General features: G+C 40.9%; 1 protein-coding gene across 3 annotated transcripts; it reads right to left on the bottom strand.

Annotated features, from left to right (window-relative positions):
* Positions 1 to 1,094: 1,094 nt before the first annotated feature.
* Positions 1,095 to 15,207, bottom strand: GHITM (growth hormone inducible transmembrane protein). 3 transcript variants are annotated; one of them, XM_019953958.2, is made up of 9 exons: positions 15,055 to 15,207; positions 13,369 to 13,533; positions 12,281 to 12,380; positions 10,678 to 10,789; positions 10,138 to 10,279; positions 6,886 to 6,994; positions 5,241 to 5,429; positions 4,632 to 4,803; positions 1,095 to 2,460 (listed from the first exon to the last, which is right to left on the bottom strand). In XM_019953958.2, the coding sequence occupies exons 2-9, from the start codon at positions 13,495 to 13,497 to the stop codon at positions 2,376 to 2,378; spliced, it is 1,038 nt and encodes a 345-aa protein (XP_019809517.1). In that variant the 5' UTR covers positions 13,498 to 13,533; positions 15,055 to 15,207; the 3' UTR covers positions 1,095 to 2,375. The 3 variants fall into 3 exon arrangements, with proteins under 3 accessions (XP_019809517.1, XP_070638222.1, XP_070638223.1); XM_070782121.1 differs by lacking the exon at positions 15,055 to 15,207 and adding an exon at positions 14,905 to 15,045; XM_070782122.1 differs by lacking the exon at positions 15,055 to 15,207 and adding an exon at positions 14,697 to 14,839.
* Between the last annotated feature and the right edge of the window lie 3,772 nt (positions 15,208 to 18,979).

Below are 18,979 nucleotides of genomic sequence, written 5' to 3'. Positions count from 1 at the left end.
TAGCAGTGTCTGCTATATTCACGCCCTCTGAATGTTCATTAGATACCATTCTAAGCAAACAAATAGATCTTTATTACTTTGTGTGACTTTTTAAAATCATGTATCTCAGTTATCCATTAACACTGGATGTTTTAGAAAATGAGAAACATTTTTTTCCCCCTAAAGCTTGTCAATCAGTAGGTCTCCACTCTTCCCCGTGAGTCATGTGAAGAGAAAAAAAAACCCAGTGGTATTGTTAACAGGAGCCAGAGAACTAGAGATCTTCTATTATCATTTTAGACCTACTATTTTAATTTATAAGTATTCATATTTTATATCTCACTTTATATTGAAGTCTTCATTGTCTTATCTACAATAAAATGATCCCCACCCCGATTTTCTAGCTAAGCCTTTGCCTGACACCCAGTGTTGAGATACAGCATTTTGCATTGTGTATACCATGCAAACATAAGGATATAAACTGAATTCTAAAACATGACTGACAACAGGACCTGTAAGATTACATTTTAAGACGTAGACAAGGGAAAACAAATACAGATCTTTCTTAAGAAAAAAAAAAAACCCTTCAAAACCAGCCAGCAACAGCAGGTAAATCTCAGGCAGTGTTTACTAAGTGCCCGTACATTTCACCTTAACCCTATGAGGTAGTTCTGTTGTCATCTTCGTTTTACAGACGAGGCAATGGGGGGAGAGGTGAAATAATTTGCCTGCAGTCACAAAAGGAATAAACAGAAGAGCCAGAGTTCAAATAAATGCAGTTCTAGCTGGAAGTACCATGGTTATCATCATGACATACTGTAGCTCAGTGGTTAAGAATCCGGCTGCCCATGTAGGAAGACGCAGGTTTGATCCCTGGGTCAGGAAGATCCCCTGGAAAAGGAAATGGCAATCCACTCCAGTATTGCTGCTGGAAAATCCCACAGACAGCTGAGCCTGGTGACCTACAGTCCATGGGGTCACAAAGAGCTGGACATGATTTAGCGACTAAACAACAACTACTACTCTACATGCTATGTCAGTAAGAGAGTCATGTGCTTTCTCAAACCCCTATTCGATGGTACGTATATGGTTCAGCTGGAAAAATTACAGACCAATCACCATCTGACTAGACCCTTTATTATTCAGAAATGAACATCCTGAAGTGAGGTGGTTAGAATAGTTTTTTTCTGGATTACTGTAATAAATATTTGTCGATACACCATCTCAATAATCATACACTTTTTTCATTCTTAAGAGCTTCCAGAAATAACTCTTCTGTATCAAAAAACTTACAAAGGGCACAAGATAACAGTCTATGCGGAAGGAAAATCCTGGTGGGGGAAACTCTAATGAAGTGTTTTCTCCAATACATTTTTGATCAATACAGTTCAGGAAAAAAGCCTCACTTTGCCTTCCTTTTTGAATGCAAGAAATCAGATTAAAGGGAAAAACTTTCATAATCTCAAGTATAAATCATGAACAGGTTTTTCTGATAAAAGCTTTAAAGAAGCTTGAAGAAATGAGAAAGACAAGCATGCATTTCTTTAAGCATCTCAATAAATTTGCAAAATTTTTCAGCAATTATGCACATATTGTTTCTATACTTAAAAATGCAATAACATTCATGCTTTGAGTATTTTTTCCTGAGTGTTTTAAGGATACTTTGTTTCAGGTGATTCAAAAGTAAGACTTACAACATACACGTTATATAACAGGAATTCGCCATGTGGTTAGCATTTTGAACTCTGCTAACAGCGTGAGACAGCAGGCAGTCAAGCATGACCCCATCTGTACTGTAAGGAGCGCCTGGAGAACCCTCGATGTCTTTGTCACCTGCTCAGTGTGTCTGGCAGCTCTGCGGAGATGCAGCCATGCCTCGTCTGCTCATGTGCAGACTCCCTGGCTTGCCGCCGCCATCGCCTCAGTGCTGAGCATTCAAAGAAACACTGCAGGTGCCCTTTTGCTTCTCTCTGGTCCCTTCACCAAATCCTTTCATCACTTATGACATTACTTGTTAATATTCCACATTCCAAAAAGGAAACTGCAGGTACACAAGTTTGTGAACTTTCACTAAACCAAATAAATTTTAAAACAGATAAAACACTCAAATTCCTGAAAAACAAACCTTGGTTTTCACAATAATTTGAACATTGTAGAATTACTGAGACATAAGAATTGAAAATGCATGTGCTATCTGGAAGAGAACTACTGAATTTATTCTCCAGGAGAAAAACAGACCTGAAGCATCACATTACTGGAACGTTTGAAACACGATGACAAGTTCTTATCTTCTAAACTTCAACGAAAGCTGCTTGTACAAACTATTTAATGAATATCTGCCCCTATTAAACAAGCCAGATATCTGATGTATTGAGGATATCAGAAGCTGAGTCACTTCACTTCTTCCTGTTGCCTCCAGTTGCTAGAATAGTGGCAACACGCATAAATATGTTTAATGTATCCATGTAGATTCCCAGCATCCTAGAAAAGAAATTATGTCCATTAAGTATGATGTAGTTCTTGTAATGATGACAAAAACTATTCCTTAATGAAGGAGAGAAAGAGCAATACTGATTATGTGTCCTGCTGCTGCTAAGTCACTTCAGTCGTGTCCGACTCTGTGTGACCCCACAGACGGCAGCCCACCAGGCTCCCCCGTCCCTGGGATTCTCCAGGCAAGAACACTGGAGTGGGCTGCCATTTCCTTCTCCAACACATGAAAGTGAAAAGTGAAAGTGAAGTCGCTCAGTCCTGTCCGACTCTAGCAACCCCATGGACTGCAGCCCACCATGCTCCTCCGTCCATGGGATTTTCCAGGCAAGAGTACTAGAGTGGGGTGCCATTGCCTTCTCCAGAGATTATGTGTCCTAGGTATACGAAATGGAAATTTTAAAAAAGATGTCAACTAAAGAAATCCTGGGCTTCCCTGGTGGCTCAACGGTAAAGAATCTGTCTGCTAATGCAGGAGATGCGGGTTCGATCCTTGGGTCTGGAAGATTCCCTAGAGAAGGAAATGGCAATCCATTCCAGTGTTCTTGCCTGGGATATCCCAGGGAGAGAGGAGCCTGGCAGGCTATAGTTGGTGGGGCTGCAAAAGAGTTGGGACACTACTTAGGGACTAAACAACAAAAAAGGAAGTCCCAGACTAGCAAACTGTCAAGATTTTCTTTTGGCAGATTAATCTTTGTTTAAGGGCAGTTTTTAAAAAATCTTTATATTCTCTGGTACTCTGAGTACAGTTATTTTGTTAAAAAAAAAAGAAAGGGTGATAGACAATGAACTCATCAAAACAAGACCAAAGAGACACCTTACAAAAATGTGTCAGACACAAGCCTGGCGTTTTAAAGTGTACTTCCTCATTGCCTCCCTGCGTCACCTCCAAAGAAACCTGCTACAAATCTGTAAGCATTATAGGAACACTTAAAAAAAATCATTATATTAAGTTTTAAATAAAGAAAAATAAGTTACTTTTAGAAATGTCACAGACCCTGTGAAACTCATGGAAATTACTTAATTACTTTGGTGGAGACACCAAGGAAACGAAACAGCATCATTATACAACACTTAACATCAGCGTGTAAGCTGAATATTTCCAAAATGGAATTTTCAATTTTTAATAAAAAATTTAAAATTGAAGTGTTCTCAATTTTTAATAAAACTGGCTTTTCTATAAAAAATTAAGTCAATCATGCACACTCGCCAAAAACAACACTTGACTAATGTATCTTTTCTTCACTTTTAAAGTCTGTTAAATATAAACTACAAAAATAATTTACCGACAAGAGTTTTATAAGGCTAACTAACAAAAGTAGGTACAATACTCTGAATGAACTGAATACACACCTAATTATCACACTTAGTTGCCATACAATCAAATGTTCCATGTACATACAGCTTACTAAGGACAGAGACCAGACCAAATGTTAATAGTAATAAAATACTAAAATTCAACAAAGTCATTGTTGGAGGCTGAACTCAAAAGATATGTTCAAGTCCTAATCTGTGTTATCCGTGAATGTGACCTTATTTTCGGGTCTTTGTGAATGTAATTAAGATGTGAATTAAGAAGAGGTAGGACTGGAGAAGGGTGAACCTTAGTCCAATATGGCATCATCATGAGAGACATAATACTCTGGGCAAGACTGACGGCAGGAGAAGGGGACGACAGAGGATGAGATGGCTGGATGGCATCACTGACTCAATGGACATGAGTTTGAGCAAGTTCTGGGAGCTGGTGGTGGACAGGGAAGCCTGGCGTGCTGCCGTCCACGGGGCTGCAAAGAGTTGGACATGACTGAATGACTGAACTGAACTGATGAGAGACAGAGATACAGGGAGAATATCACATGAACACAGGAGCAGAGGTCAGAGGGACAGAAGCTAAGGAATGCCAAGGATGGCTGGTCACGACAAGAAGCTAGGAGAGGCATGGACCAGATGCTCCTCTGGAACCCTCAGAACGCACCAGCCCTGATGATACCCTGGTGTCACACTTCTGGGCTCTGAAACAGAATAAACTTCTGTTGTTGTGAATCACCCAGTTTACATAATTGTTACAGCAGCCCTTGGAAACTAAGAGTCATAAAACAAAATAGGCCAAACCAATACAAACGTCCTTATGCAACGAAGAAAAGACATTCAAGGCTACTTACGAATTGATGGGATCGTATTTCTGAACTCCATACATTGGTACTACTTCTGCACGCTTGATTACTTTCTGTGTATCATATAGAAGAAACATGCTGAAAAGAACTAATCCACCATAAACCGCCACTGAGTACAGAGTGGCACCAGCCACAGTGGTAGGTGGAAGAAACATCGATCCTGAAATCAAAATGGGAAAAAAATTGTTTGAAAGGATTTTTCTGTAACTGGGATTTGTAATCAACATTACTCACAAAACTTTTTGTTTGGTATACTGCACAGGTAAGGAAACATTTGAGTAAGCGCACTAATTTTAAATACATTTAGTTCAAAAGCCATTGTACTCATTCCTGCAATGGGTCATCTGCCCACATAATAGGAAGGTTCCTGCATCAGAGCAATTTTCACATTCTCCAGACCAACTTTCTCATTTTAGATGTATTTGGTTAAACCAGTAATAATGGTCTGCCATTATGCCAAATGAGTAAATCCAGTCAAACTGGCATATATCTTTAAATCAACTTGAATGACACTGACTACATTCTCTCCATTAGAATACCAGGGTATGCTAGATGATTTCAGGACCAAGAACCAAGCGTCAAAGCATAGCGGCTTACCTAGTGAGGACACAAAGACGACACCGAGGCCCACACCCAGGGGGGCCCCCATGTTCAGAAACTTCTCACTGGGCGCACACATGGCCACGGTGGAGAGACCTCCCACGATGCCAGCCGTGTACCACGCAGCTCTGAGGAGAAGAGGCCCCCCTAGGATCGTCAGAGGAGCCACCACAGCACCCATTACACCTGGAGAAAGAGCAAGTGGGCACTTAAGCATTTACTACATAACCATCAAAAGGAAAATGCTTCTAACTAACCTGCCTTTTCAACAAATTAGAGCTTACTGTTAAACAATAGGACTACAAAGTTTTCTCCTTATTTAGCTAACAGTAGCCACAAAACTCCTAAGCTAAAACTTATACCTATCCAAATTCTAAATCACAACAGTAACACCATTTCTAGCCAAATAATCAATACTCACAAGTATAAACAGTAGTCTAGATTTTTAGTAGCTGTCAAATTCAATGTAGCTCACTATTTGGGTCTGAGTCTACCAAGTCTTCATAATAACACTCACATTTGGAAGAAATGAGATGAAGAAAAGGCTTAAAATAACTTTTTTTAAAAAGCAGCAAATGCATATTATGTTATAATTTTCTTCTTAAAAGCAGGATACTGGTATTAAAAGAAACACTGGGATCACTGCCCTCCCATCCACTAAAGTTCCGTCTTGTAAAGCTCCATGGAAAATACCTATGGTTGAATTACCTAAGACCTAATGGGACAGAGACCTGAAAGCCAAGGTTGGGAAGTCACGCTGTCTCATATACACCCAAAGACAGCACATGAATATAAATGATGTATTTCACACTGGAAATTCATCATATTGGGTGTCCAAAGCCTAATTTCCATGTACTAACCCCTGTTAAAAACATTTCAGTCTCTCTCCCTGGAAGTTTCATGGAAACGCTTATAGAATTTGTCTTATTTTGTGGCAGGGAACATGCATTTAAGAAGCGTTTTGGTTCTGTACCTGGCTGGCTCTTTGCTCAACCCAGAGGCAGATACTTGCCATGGAAAATACTTTATGTAAATAAGCATGTGCCATTCCATAATTAAGGAGACTATTACAAGTACCTCAAAGAATACTAAAACTGTTCCAGAATACCAGGGTTGGACAGCCTCTGCCTTGCCTACAGTAACTTTGTGTCAAGATCTATCTAAATATCGATCCAGCTAATGGTGTCACATTAGCTGTACTTCTGTACAGATCTTTTTGATTGTTTTCTTCCCTATATTCTACTGCAAAAACCTCTGCTCTTATTTTTACCTCCTCTGTCCCTGGTGGAGACCTTTAGTTTTTTATTTTCTGAAAGATACACAGTAAGAACAATTCTCAAGTGATGTGTACCAGACCTGAAATCTTTGTGGTATTAGACAAAATACATAAAAAGAAACCTCTGCCTTACCTAGACTATTACCAGAGAATAGTGTACCACTGGGACCGTCCATGGTCTCAGTATCAGAAACATTAACTTGCCAGAATGGAGCTCTGGCAATAATACAACCAGGAATAAGTGCAGGATAAGTGTTTAGTAGACCAGAGGCTTAATTAAACTGTGTGTGTATCATTTACGACTGTGAAGAGCCACCCAAAAAGGTAGTATTTAAGACTGTTTAACAACAATTTTAAACAACATACCAGAATGTAGTAACCAAGCAAGGTGCTTTGGGCCTGGACTCTGCTCGTATGATATTGACTGTACCAGCATTCCAGCTCCAATCATGGCTGCAAAGGTTGCACCAATGGTCTGAAAGACATGTATTACTAAGAAAAATGGATCCTCACACAACAACAAAGTAGAACCCACAAGTTCCAAGTTCAGTTAGTCCTTCCAATAGACTATGCTTAAAAAGATGAAGAATAAACAGAATCCTTTATTTTTCTAGCACATTAAAAGGCCTTGTGCTTACTTCAGTTTGATCAAATTAGCAAGAGTGCCCCCTACTGTCATACATAAGGTATTGCACACAACTTTAAGTAAATGAGTTTTTATTCTGGGCTTCCCTGGTGGTCCAGTGGTTAGGAATCCACCCTGCAATGCTAGGGGACACCTATTTATCCCTGGTCCGGGAGTGTCCCACATTCCACGAAGTAACTAGGCCTGTGCACCACAACTGCTGGGCCTGACAGAGTCCAGGAGCCACAACTACGAGCCCACACACCTAGAGCCTGTGCTCCGCAACAAGAGAAGCCACAGCAATGAGGTCACGCACCACAATGGAGAGAGGGCCCCACATGCCGCAGCTAGAGAGCCCACGTGCAGCAACAAGGACCCACCACAGTCAAACAAATAAATGTAAAAATAAATCTTTAAAAAAGTTTATTCTTGCTAGACAGAGGTGTAACAAAACCACTTTAAAAATCCCAGAACAATTATTTTAGATTATATTTATTTTGGCATAGCACTAACATTAAAAACAATTAGTGATGATATACCGATTAGAACATATATGGCACACTGCCTTAAACTTTATTCTCTAAATGAAAACTTGAAAAATAGGAGCACATGAAAAGATGAGAAATAAGAGTCTTCGCTTCTAACCTCCCAGTTTTTGGCTGAATTGGCCCTCATCCCTCTTCTTTGTCTATGTTAGATTTCCATTGTTATACATTTATATATTCTGTGTGCACAAAAAAGAAATGTTTGTAATGCAAGAAAGATGATGATCTTCAGGAAATTTAAGGCAGAAACTGCATACTTGCAGCCCTTTGGCAAGATTAGGCAGCAGACATTTTGTTTGGCCAACTATTCAAACAAACAAACAGAAGTGAATTCATTTAGTTGGGAAGGCTTTCTCTGCTGGCTCAGACGGTAAAGCATCTGCCTACAACGCGGGAGACCTGGGTTAGATCCCTGGGTCAGGAAGATCCCCTGGAGAAGGAAATGGCAACCCACTCCAGTATTCATGCCTGGAAAATCCCATGGACCGAGGAGCCTGGTGGGCTACAGTCCATGGGGTAGCTGAGTCAGACACGACTGAGCGACTTCACTTCACTTCTCTAGGTGCCAATAATCCCGTGTAACATACCAGGCCTGCCTCATTCATCTGCCTTATCTGCCTGAACCAAGGACATCTGAATGGTCAGCCCCTGTGGTAAAGTCCAGGTAAGTGTAACAGCTGTTTCTGCTGAGAATGGGAAAGCCTTCACTCCTAATACAGACCAGCACACTGGATTCTACTCCAACATCTTCCAACGGAGAAACAATTACTAAAAGCTACTTCATGGATCTCTGCATTTTCAGGATATTTAACACAATTGTGTATTTTTCTTTTAAAATCCTTCATGACCCAGGTCCGTTTTTTGCCTTTTACCTTCCCATACTGTACACTTCAGCTACACTGAACTGGTATACTGCAAATACATCCCAGTTTCCTGCCTCTTTAATTCTGTTTATTGTGCCAAAAAATACCTGTCTTCCTATCTGGCTGACGTATTCAAGGATTCCTTCCTTGAGAAAGTTTTCTTAGTAGATACCATGGCTGTTATAAGCACTGTCAGATGTCTCTACTCTGTTTCAAAAGCAGAAACTTTGTGCTTGGTACTTTGACAGCATGCGTATGCCTGTCACCTTCCAAAGGCTTCTTCATCTCTGTAGCACCTGTCTGGCTTTCTAAACTATTTTACTTAAGCAGCCCTAACAGCAGGTGAGACTAATCTTATGCCTACAGGCACCTGAGAATATGGTTCAAGCACAAAACTTCCTTTAAGTCTTGTATTTTAGGGGTTAAAGTCTTTTGTGTATTTTAATCTTTCATGTTTGCTTTATTATAAAAGCACTGCTTTGAACTGTTTACCTCATTAAAACTGGCATACCTGATGAGAATGCAACAAGCTGATTGTGTGCCTTCGATAACCTCGAGGCTAGGAGACCCTTACACCCATCTGAGAAGCAAGACCCTAATACTCAAGCGTCCAAATGGCTAGATAACTGCACATGGGTCTCCTTTTGGAAAGTACAGTATAGTGGAAATATTACAGATTTGGAAGTCATGGGGATCTGGGTTGCCAAGAGAAAAATGGAAAGAATCAGTGGGCAGTTGCCATGAGAAGTCTGTAAGTGTATTAGATAAACTTTCCCATCTCCCCTTCCTTTCCAGTCTCACACTACTGCTCTGGTTTGTGCTCTTACCATCCCTTGTTTCAGACCTCGAAGAGACACAGCTGGTACACTTGCTTCTCGTCTCTTCCACATCAGCTCTTAAAGCTCAAATACATATCATACTTTTGCTGTTTCAGTATCTGCAATGGCCTCTGTTAGGCACTCTGCTCAGCTTGGCAATCAGACACACCCTAATTGTGTCTTCTTTATACTCCAGACCTCAAACACTCAAAGTTCACTTGAATGGGATTATAAAGTCACTTGGAGTGACTACCTTCTCTCCTCTTTCCAAACTATTTTATACAACTGGACTGCTCTGTCCTCTGAACCGAAACTCTCATTGAATATAAAGCCTTATATAGGTTCAAGGAGAATTCAGAGTAACAGCAGCAGTATTATTCTACTCTTAGAGTAGCTTGGGTTTTTGTGACAGCTATTTTCCTTGATCTCTAAGATGGATTTTCATCTGCCTTATTTTTTAGTGAACTTCTAGAAAACAGAGCTGTGTTAAATCTGCTACTAGGTAAGTAGGATGTTCCCTGTAAGTTTAAGTTCCAACACCTTTACTAAAGCTACTAAAATACATATTCAACATGGAATAATACCTGACTTGCCTAAGAATGTATATCCTACTTTGTTTCAGCTGCACCCACAATTCATATATTACCTGAACAAAAACATATTTAATATAGTAAGGTATTCTTTCCACTTAATACCCCTCCTCCAATAGTTTTCATCTAATCTTTTGCTATTTAGTGGCAAAGGAAAACAAAAACAAGCCGACTTACTATCCAAGAGCCTCTCATCATGAAGTTCATGAGAGCAGGAGTTCTGCTCACTGCCACAGCAGACAAAGCTGTTAAGCCAATACTTCCTGCTAAGTACATGTAAGTGGAATGAATTCTATCCTTCACATACTGAGGCCAAATTCTGTAAGAAACACAACATGGTTAATTTACAGGATTATGAATGTGAATCTTGGTTGAATCATTTACTGGCTGGGAGACCTGGATAATTGCTCCAAATTTTATCCCATTATCTAGGAGATAATGATGTGTATGTTGGAGTTATGATAAAAAGTACCAAAATGCATAGAAGCACTTGGCATACATACAAAACAACACATTTTCTCCTAGCTTAAACACATATGACTATGGTAAAGATTTCTATTTACTTTGAATAAATAGGTGCAAAGGAAATAGATTGTTTTTATTCATGTATATCTGCACACAGTTAGAACACTGGACATAAAAGATTCCAAAAGCGGCAAAAGATGAGAAGAAACCTGGAAGCTTTAAGGCTAACTTGTCTGGGAACAATTTACTTACACAGCTTTTTCAATAGCTCCGATCTCATTAGACATTCCCAATCCATAGTAGCACAAAGCTCCAAGACCAACTGCAGCCCCTCCAGCAATAAACCATCTTCCCATCTGATCAACTGCAGAACACAGGAGGAGATGCACAGTAATTGTTGTCTTGACTAACATGATCAGACTTAATTAATCTGTAATTTCACTCTAACAAAATTTGAGGACACAGTGTTATCTGCAGATGTAGGGGTACTTCTGTGATACACACTATTTTATTCATAAGAGATGTATATCCTCATGGCACTCTTAGAAAGTAAAGATGAGCACATTTTCAGTCAAATGTTATACAGTGCTATTAACAAAGATGATCAAGAACAAAAGAACCAAAGTAAAATGTCATTAGTGTTTATGCAGCTGAATCAAGGGAGAGGGTGCTCTTGTTTTCAAGAGTACTGAGAAAGAAACAATTTATCAACTCTTAACTGGATGGAGATATTGACAAAAAGCCTCTTACTCCCTTTAGTCAAAGTCTGTTCACTAACAATGTTACTATGGACTGAGATGACTCATATAATTTGGTTTCTAGGGCCAACTGACCAATAGAAATGCCCTGAGGAACGCCATGTAGGGCTCTCTCCCATTTGTATACAGATGGTCCCCAACTTAAGATTTTTCAACTTTACAAAGATGCAAAAACAATATGCATTCAAGTAGAAACTGCACTTTAAATTTTTAATGTGAGTCTTTTCCTGGGTTAATAGTTCCCTGTGATGCAGGGCCGTGACAGGAAGCCACAGTGCCCAGCCAGCCAGCTGACTGTGCGGGCAAACCACCCACACACTTATAACCATTCTGTGCTCATTCAACAAGTTTTTCACCTTCAGGATTCAACAAATAACAGGGAAGAGTCAACACTTTATAAAACAGTTTTGCCCAACTTTAGGCAAATGTTATATATTCTCAACACATTTAAGGTAGGCTAGGCTGAGCTATGTATGATATTCTCAAGGTTAGGTATATTAAGTGTATCCTGAACTTATCCTCAACTTATGATGGGTTTATCAGGATGTAACCCCATTTTAAGTCAGGGAAGATAGGTATTAACCTTTTGCAAGGGTGTTAAGTAGAGTTCTTTGACTTTGGGTAGATGACCAATCAAGATTCTGAGGTTGCAAAGCTGAAAGTCAAGCTGTGAACTAAGCTGACTTCATTAAGATATTGCTTCCTGAGAGGCCCTAAATGGGCCCTTCTTGAACAACCAGGTTTTTATTAACACCTATGTTTTGGTGATTTACTCTTGGCCTGAAACATATACAAATATTATGTCTGAGTAAGAGTCTACACAACTTCAAATGAACTTCATTAACAGAGTGTAACTTTCAGATTATAGCATAATAACTAATAATCCTTAAAAAAAAAAAGGTGAAAGTACAATTTTTTTCTGGAAGAAATCTGACTGGGAACCACTGAGCCCAGAGCCAAGTAGCAATCTTTCCAGGGTCATCAGATCCCTGAGGATGACTGCCCTTCTCACAAGATGCACATACACACAAGTTTGCACACATTTTAAGGAGGTTGTTCAGGGGCCTCTTAAGAGTTTACTAAAGGTTGCCACCTACTTTTAAATATTTTTTCCACCGATGGTTCCAAAGCTGCCTCCTTGAGTTCTTGGGTTGTTTTTCCACGTCGAATCCCAATTCTTGTCTTGGTAGCATATTCCTGACATAAATGAAAACAAAGACACATACCACCCATATAAAAGAATGTTAACAATAAAACAGAGGGTGGATCTCGACACTCTAGATAACTCTGTAAAAAGTAGCTTGATACTTTCTATGTGTGTAACTTCACTATGAAGGTTAGCTAATCTTTAAAAAATTAAATTAGACCCTACCTGTACTCTAGCTTTGAAGTGACTCACTAATTCATTACAATATAACTTCTGAGTTCAAGTTTCAGAATTACTTATTTCATAAACTATAAATTTTATTTATACCTCTAGACTTATCATTTTAAACACTAACTTTTAAAAGATATGCATTCAATAAGCATTAACTACAGTTCTCTTCTGGGAAATGGGCTCAATTTTTCCCTCAACACAAAGCCAAAGGGAGAGAGGACTTCTACCTGTATTTCAGCTTTTTCAACAGTGAAACAGTTAATTTTAAGAAGAAAAAAGTTGTCCCTCTTAGCTTCTGTACATTTCCATCTACCTCACATTTAAAAATTTATACTCCTAATCTGAATGCTAGAGCAGAAATCTAGTATAAAAGGAACGGGTTTCTCTTTAACCTGACAGATTTTATTTTACCACTCTCTAAGCAAGAGCTGAAATGACATGGTTAGCAATTGGTCAGCCAGTAATATTCCCAGGGTCTTAAGCTTTTGACAATAGGATCCACGATTTCTTTGTTGAACCATACAGCTCTCAATCCTTCACAAATTACTCTAAATTCTCTGAATGAGAAACTCCAAGAGCTGTAAGTAAAGGACAAGTTATAGGGGTTCTTTTTCATATGCGATAAGGACGGAACAGAATGCTAAGAAGCCAATAGGGAGACAGTGCTGATTTGGGGCTTTTTCAGGGTTGTTTCAGTTAATCACTAATGATAGAGTCGGGAGCTTCATGCTTTGTCCAAAAAAAAAAAAAAAAAAAAAGGCCCAGGAGCATAGAGACAGACAGACAATACAAAAACATTATCTTTACCCTGCTGGGTGTTAAAAGCCATTGATTCTTTGTGATGGAATTCTTCACAGCGGGGGAGGCCTTGGTGAAAGCTGGGTGGAAAACCCTAGAAGGCAGTGCTCGGAGACACACAAGTCTTGCGGCCAGCATGGTGGTGCACCAGGTTTACCAAGCAGATCTGAAACGCTAGAAACAGACAAAAAATAACCCATTAACCAACTGAAGGAAGGACGTAGAAGAGATAAAAGCCAGTCACTTCCTAGTGGAAAAGATCAAGAGATGTTTTAAAATGATAATAAATACTCTGCTTGTTTCTTGTTAGTTCAAGAAACCCATCTCACAAAAAGTTTGAGATAGATCACCAAAATGGGCTTAAATCTCAACAGGAACAGTAACAAAAGAAATAACTTGTTTGAGTTATGTGGCTAACAGAGAATTAAAAGGGTGTGTGATAGATTTTATAAACGTGGTTTTGGCTGAAGATTTATACCAGTATTCAGCGGGAAATTATAAAAGAGAGCTAATAACAACTTTGAGCAGAGGAAAAATGTCATCCAAACAAGAAATGATTAACTTTTCAAGGTCATATTACTTTTTAAGGCTATACAAACCATCCGTGGAAACCAAACATGCCAAGTGTTGTTGTTTAGTTGGTTAAGTCCAAGGGACTCTTTTCAACCCCATGGACTGCAGCATGCCAGGCTCCTCTGTCCTGGATTTCCCAGGCAAGAATACTGGAGTAGGCCGCCATATCTTTCTCCAGAGGATCTTCCCCACCCAGAGACTGAGCCTGAGGTTCCTGCATTGGTAGGCAGATATTTCATCACTGAGCCACCTGGGAAGCCCATGCCAAGTATTACTTCCCTTGGAAACAAAACATAAAAATATTCAAGGTACTAAAACCACCTGGGATATATCTTAAAAATGTAGATTTCTAGGTCTAACTCCTGTTCTAATGATTTAACCCCTAGAAGACAGCTAAGAATCCTTGCTTTTAAATATATAAATATATTTCCAGATCTGTCACGGGATCTGCGAGGTGCACAACTCTGACAAATATCCTTTGGGAAAACACCATGTCATTCTAGCATTTTCACGCCATTACATCATCTCAGGCTAAAGCTGCTATGCCTCTCAGTCCTCAACACACCTACGGAGGCACGCCAGTTCAGCGGCCTCCAAGATGGCAATTCTGCTTCTACCGTAAGAAAAAAGTGGCCTCGGGCACAGGTTTGTTCTCTGAAACTCAGGTGCCTTAGCTACAGAATGAGTAACGTTACCGAGCCCTTACGCTTCCGTGCACATTCATGAGCTCCGGCGCTTGGTCATCAAAGAAAGTTCACCCTTACCACAACACTCGGATGAGAGCCGGGCAGCAAAACTCGCACCACTCTACAACACAGCAGACTCGGGATCCCCTTATCTACTAGGGCGGCGGCTGGGCCGCCCGGCCGCGGAGATGAATCAGCACCTCGCTGCCCAAGAAGAGGGCAGAGAGGACGAGCCCCTGCCCGCCTATCCCAGGTCCCGCAGCCGCCACCCCCTCCACAGGGTCACCTGCAGGAGAAAACTGACGGGCCGCCAGGCCGTGACGCAGTCTGCAGCGCCGCAGCCTCCGACCTTCCCCACACGTCGGCAGCGGCCCCAGAGGGCCGACAGTCAGTAGTGCAGAGTACCGCGGTACCTGTAGGCCCGGGGGAGCCGTACCTCAGTCCCTGGACACCTCAAGCGCGCAGTTCCCCTTCCGGGCCGGTGAAACTCAAGCACGCAAACCTCCCGCTCCCTCCGCCCACCTCTTACTGACTGTGCGCGCAGTCTCTTTAGCTCACGGCGTGACGCAGCATCCGGAGAAGCCGCAAACACTACGACGGACAGCCAATCATGAGCGGAGCCCTAACGGAAGGGTGGGCATAGTAGGGAGGAGGGCTTCCGGGTTAGGGGGCGGGGCCAGTGGAGCACTGTTGAGGGCGTCACAGACAACGTCCATTGTGGGTGTGGGCAGAGAAGGCGTATAAGCCGTCTTTGCCGAGGACCGCGGAACGTTCTTTCGTTCTTGTCTTAACGGCAGGAATTACAGAAATTATGATCTGATCTGATCTGATTTTAAAATTGAAAGAGGATAGTATGAGAATATTATTCTTTCGCCGCGTTTCTTTCCCCTTGTTGCGTTTTTGCGCCTTCTCAAGAACGTATTGCGACATAGTGTGCCAAATTGGGTTCAAACCGGAACCAACGGGTGTCTTGGGTACGAGGTGAAATGTGCAAAAGGGTGTGAGTTACACAAGGTCGGAGAGCGGACAGGCAGATTTTTAGAAGTTTATTTCATTGTTTTGTGACTTAGCCACGACATATGTTCAAGGTTCAGCGAATACTTGAATAATAGGTTGGTACAACAGGCTCTGCCTCTTATGCAGGGTTGTTCTGAGAACTGCTCCTATTCAGATAATTTGTAAATTGAAAAACCTTTTTTTGGTTTTGGCGAGGAAGACTTTTTTCTCCTAGCCTATTTACTCATTAAATATTTACTGAGGCTAACTTTGTACCAAGCTCTGTACTAGGGATACATACAAATAAAAGATAACATTGTACCGTTGTTTTGGCAAAACAAAGGTACTATGGCGTTTACTCTGCTGGAGACGAAAAATTGACAAAATATTTGTTAGTGATAAGTACTAAGAAGTACCAGGTTCCCTGGTAGCTCAGATGGTAAAGCGTCTGCCTACAATGCGGGAGACCAGAGTTCGATCCCTGGGTCCGATCCCTGGGCCAGGAAGATGCCCTGGAGAAGGAAATGGCAACGCACTCCAGTACCCTTGCCTGGAAAATCCCATGGACTGAGGAGCCTGGTAGGCTACAGTCCATAGGGTCGCAAAGAGTCGGACACGACCCAGCAACTTCACTAAGAAGAAAAAGCTGCGTGAAACACTAGAGGCGCGGTATTTCGATAAAGGTGATTTAACAACATGTAAAATTTATGAACCTTATCTAAGCTATTGTTAATTGTGATTTATGATAATTCTCTAACCATGTAAATCTTGACACAGATTTGCATTTTATGTGGGTAATAAAACTGGCAGCTCACACACAGTTCTTGTTTCTTTACCCTGAAAATGGCAGGAAAATACTGTAGAGAAAGCTGTCACTTGAGGTTGTGAACAGATCATGAATAATCTTTAGGCTAGTATTGTTTCCAAAGATGTTAAATGTTTTAAGGAAGGCGAGTTACCTAGGCACATCACTGGGAAGATGTGCTTAGTGTGGAGTGGGAGAGGTTTCATTGATTTAGAAACCAGTTAGGAATCTATTGCAATTGTTAAGCAAAAAGGGACCGACGTTGGAATTAAGGCAGTAGAGCGAGGGGGTTTATGACAGAGGTAAAAAAGTAAGGAGGAATTTACAGGTTTTAATGACTGATTGAATGTAGCTGATAAGGATGAGGGAGGCACTCAACATAATCCCTCTGTACTGAATGAAGTGAGATCGGCTGGATAATTGCACCATTCATTTAGAGGTAGGATACAGGAAGAGCTACAAATGTGGGGGAAGTAGATAAAGCTCAGTATGAAGTGTTCCATTTTAAGTTCTCTGAGTCTAAGACCTTGGCACTGTAGGACAGATAACAGAAAAAGTCATTAATCACTAATCCTAATGTAGGTACACTGTGCTCAGCGTGTCCCACTCTTTGCAGCCCCATGGACTGTAGCCTGCCAGGCTCCTCTGTCCATGGAATTTTCCAGGCAGGACTATTGGAGCGGGTTTCTGTTCATCTGTTGATGGAGGCGTCCATACTTTGGCAATTGTAAGTAATGCTGCTATGAACACTGGGGTGCTATGAACACTGGGGTGTATGTATCTTGTCAAATTAGCATTACTTCCCCCGCCCCCAAATATCCCAAGGAGTGGAAATTCTGGGTCATATAGTAGTCCTTTGTTCAGTTTTTTTGAGAAACCTCCATTCTGTTTTCCACAGTGGCTACACCGATTTCCATTCCCACCAACAGTATGAGAGTTCACTTTTCCCCACATCCTTGCCAGCATCTGTTGTTTGTGTTCTTTTTAATGATAAACACTCTGACAGGTGGGAGGTGACATCTCATTGTGGTTTTGATTTTGCATTTCCCTGATGATTAGCAATGTTGAGCATCTTTTCAGGTGCCCATTGGCCATCTGCAGGTCCTCTGGAAAAAATGGGAAAACTGGGCAGCTACATGTAAAAGAATGAAATTAGAATATTCTCTTAACACCGTACACAAAAATGAACTCAAAATGGATTAAAGACCTAAATATAAGACTACTAGATACTGGAGGCAAGGAAGGCAATGGCACCCCACTCCAGTACTCTTGCCTGGAAAATCCCATGGTTGGAGGAGCCTGCTGGGCTGCAGTCCATGGGGTCGCAAAGAGTCTGACACGACTGAACGACTTCACGTTCAATTTTCACTTTCATGCACTGGAGAAGGAAATGGCAACCCACTCCAGTGTTCTTGCCTGGAGAATCCCAGTGATGGGGGAGCCTGGTGGGCTGCCATCTATGGGGTCACACAGAGTTGGACACGACTGAAGCGACTTAGCAGTAGCAGCAGATACTGGAGGAAAATAGGCAGAACACCATTTGACATAAATCACAGTAATATTTTTTGGATCCGTCTCCTAAAGTAAAAGAAACAAAAGCAAAAATATTAAAGTGGGACCTAATTAAACTTAAAAGCTTTTGCATAGTAAAGCAAACTATGGACAAAACAGGTAACTGACTTAATGTGTGTGTGTTGTGTGTTATTCGTTCAGTAGTGTCCAACTCTATGACCCCGGGGACTGTAGCCCACCAGGCCCTTCCTTTGTCAGCGGAATTCTCCAGGCAAGAATACTGGAGTGGGTTGTCATTCAGGAGATCTTCCTGCATTGCAGGCAGATTTTTTACTGTCTGAGCCACCAAGGAAGCCCTAACTTACTCAATGGGAAAAAATGCTTGTAAATGACATAAGGATTAATACTCAACATATATAAAGAGCTCATACAACTCAACATCAAAAACAAAACAAAACAGCAGCCCAATTTAAAAATGGGCAGAAGAACTGAATAATGTGGCTATTCTAATCCACATGGGACCCAGGAAAGGAGAAAATAGTTTGAACTCCAGGGTTGGTGATAGGTTCTAAATCTGGGCTGGCAAATTATCAGACTGTCCTGAGCTTCCCAGAATGGAATAAACTAAGCTATCTGCTTTAGACTGACTGAGGACTCGAAAGCAACATTGATGCCAGACTAAGGGAAGATGTAGCTCATTTTCATTCTCATTTTACTGGCAACTTTTCAGTGTCTACTTCACACGGAGATGCAACCAAATACTGTATATGGGTCACAGGGGAACACCATTAATGGAATAGTATCCATGGAGGTGCAGAACATTGGAGAAATCCTGAGAATTGTCTCATACTTCCTTATCAGATTGTAAGGAGTAAACTAAGATCCAGAAATGATCGTAAGCTTAAGAAAACCTAACAAGATAATGGTGGATCTGGGTCTAGAATGTACGTTCCCAAATGAATGTAAAAACTGGTTCTCAAGGGGTGAAAAAAATCTTTATACACAGACAGACTTTAGAGATATTGTGGGTTTGATTCTGGGCTACAAC

Source organism: Bos indicus, chromosome 28 (genome assembly GCF_029378745.1).
Source record: "Bos indicus isolate NIAB-ARS_2022 breed Sahiwal x Tharparkar chromosome 28, NIAB-ARS_B.indTharparkar_mat_pri_1.0, whole genome shotgun sequence".
Taxonomy (NCBI): Eukaryota; Metazoa; Chordata; class Mammalia; order Artiodactyla; family Bovidae; genus Bos; species Bos indicus.
This window is presented reverse-complemented; position numbering and strand designations above follow the sequence as displayed.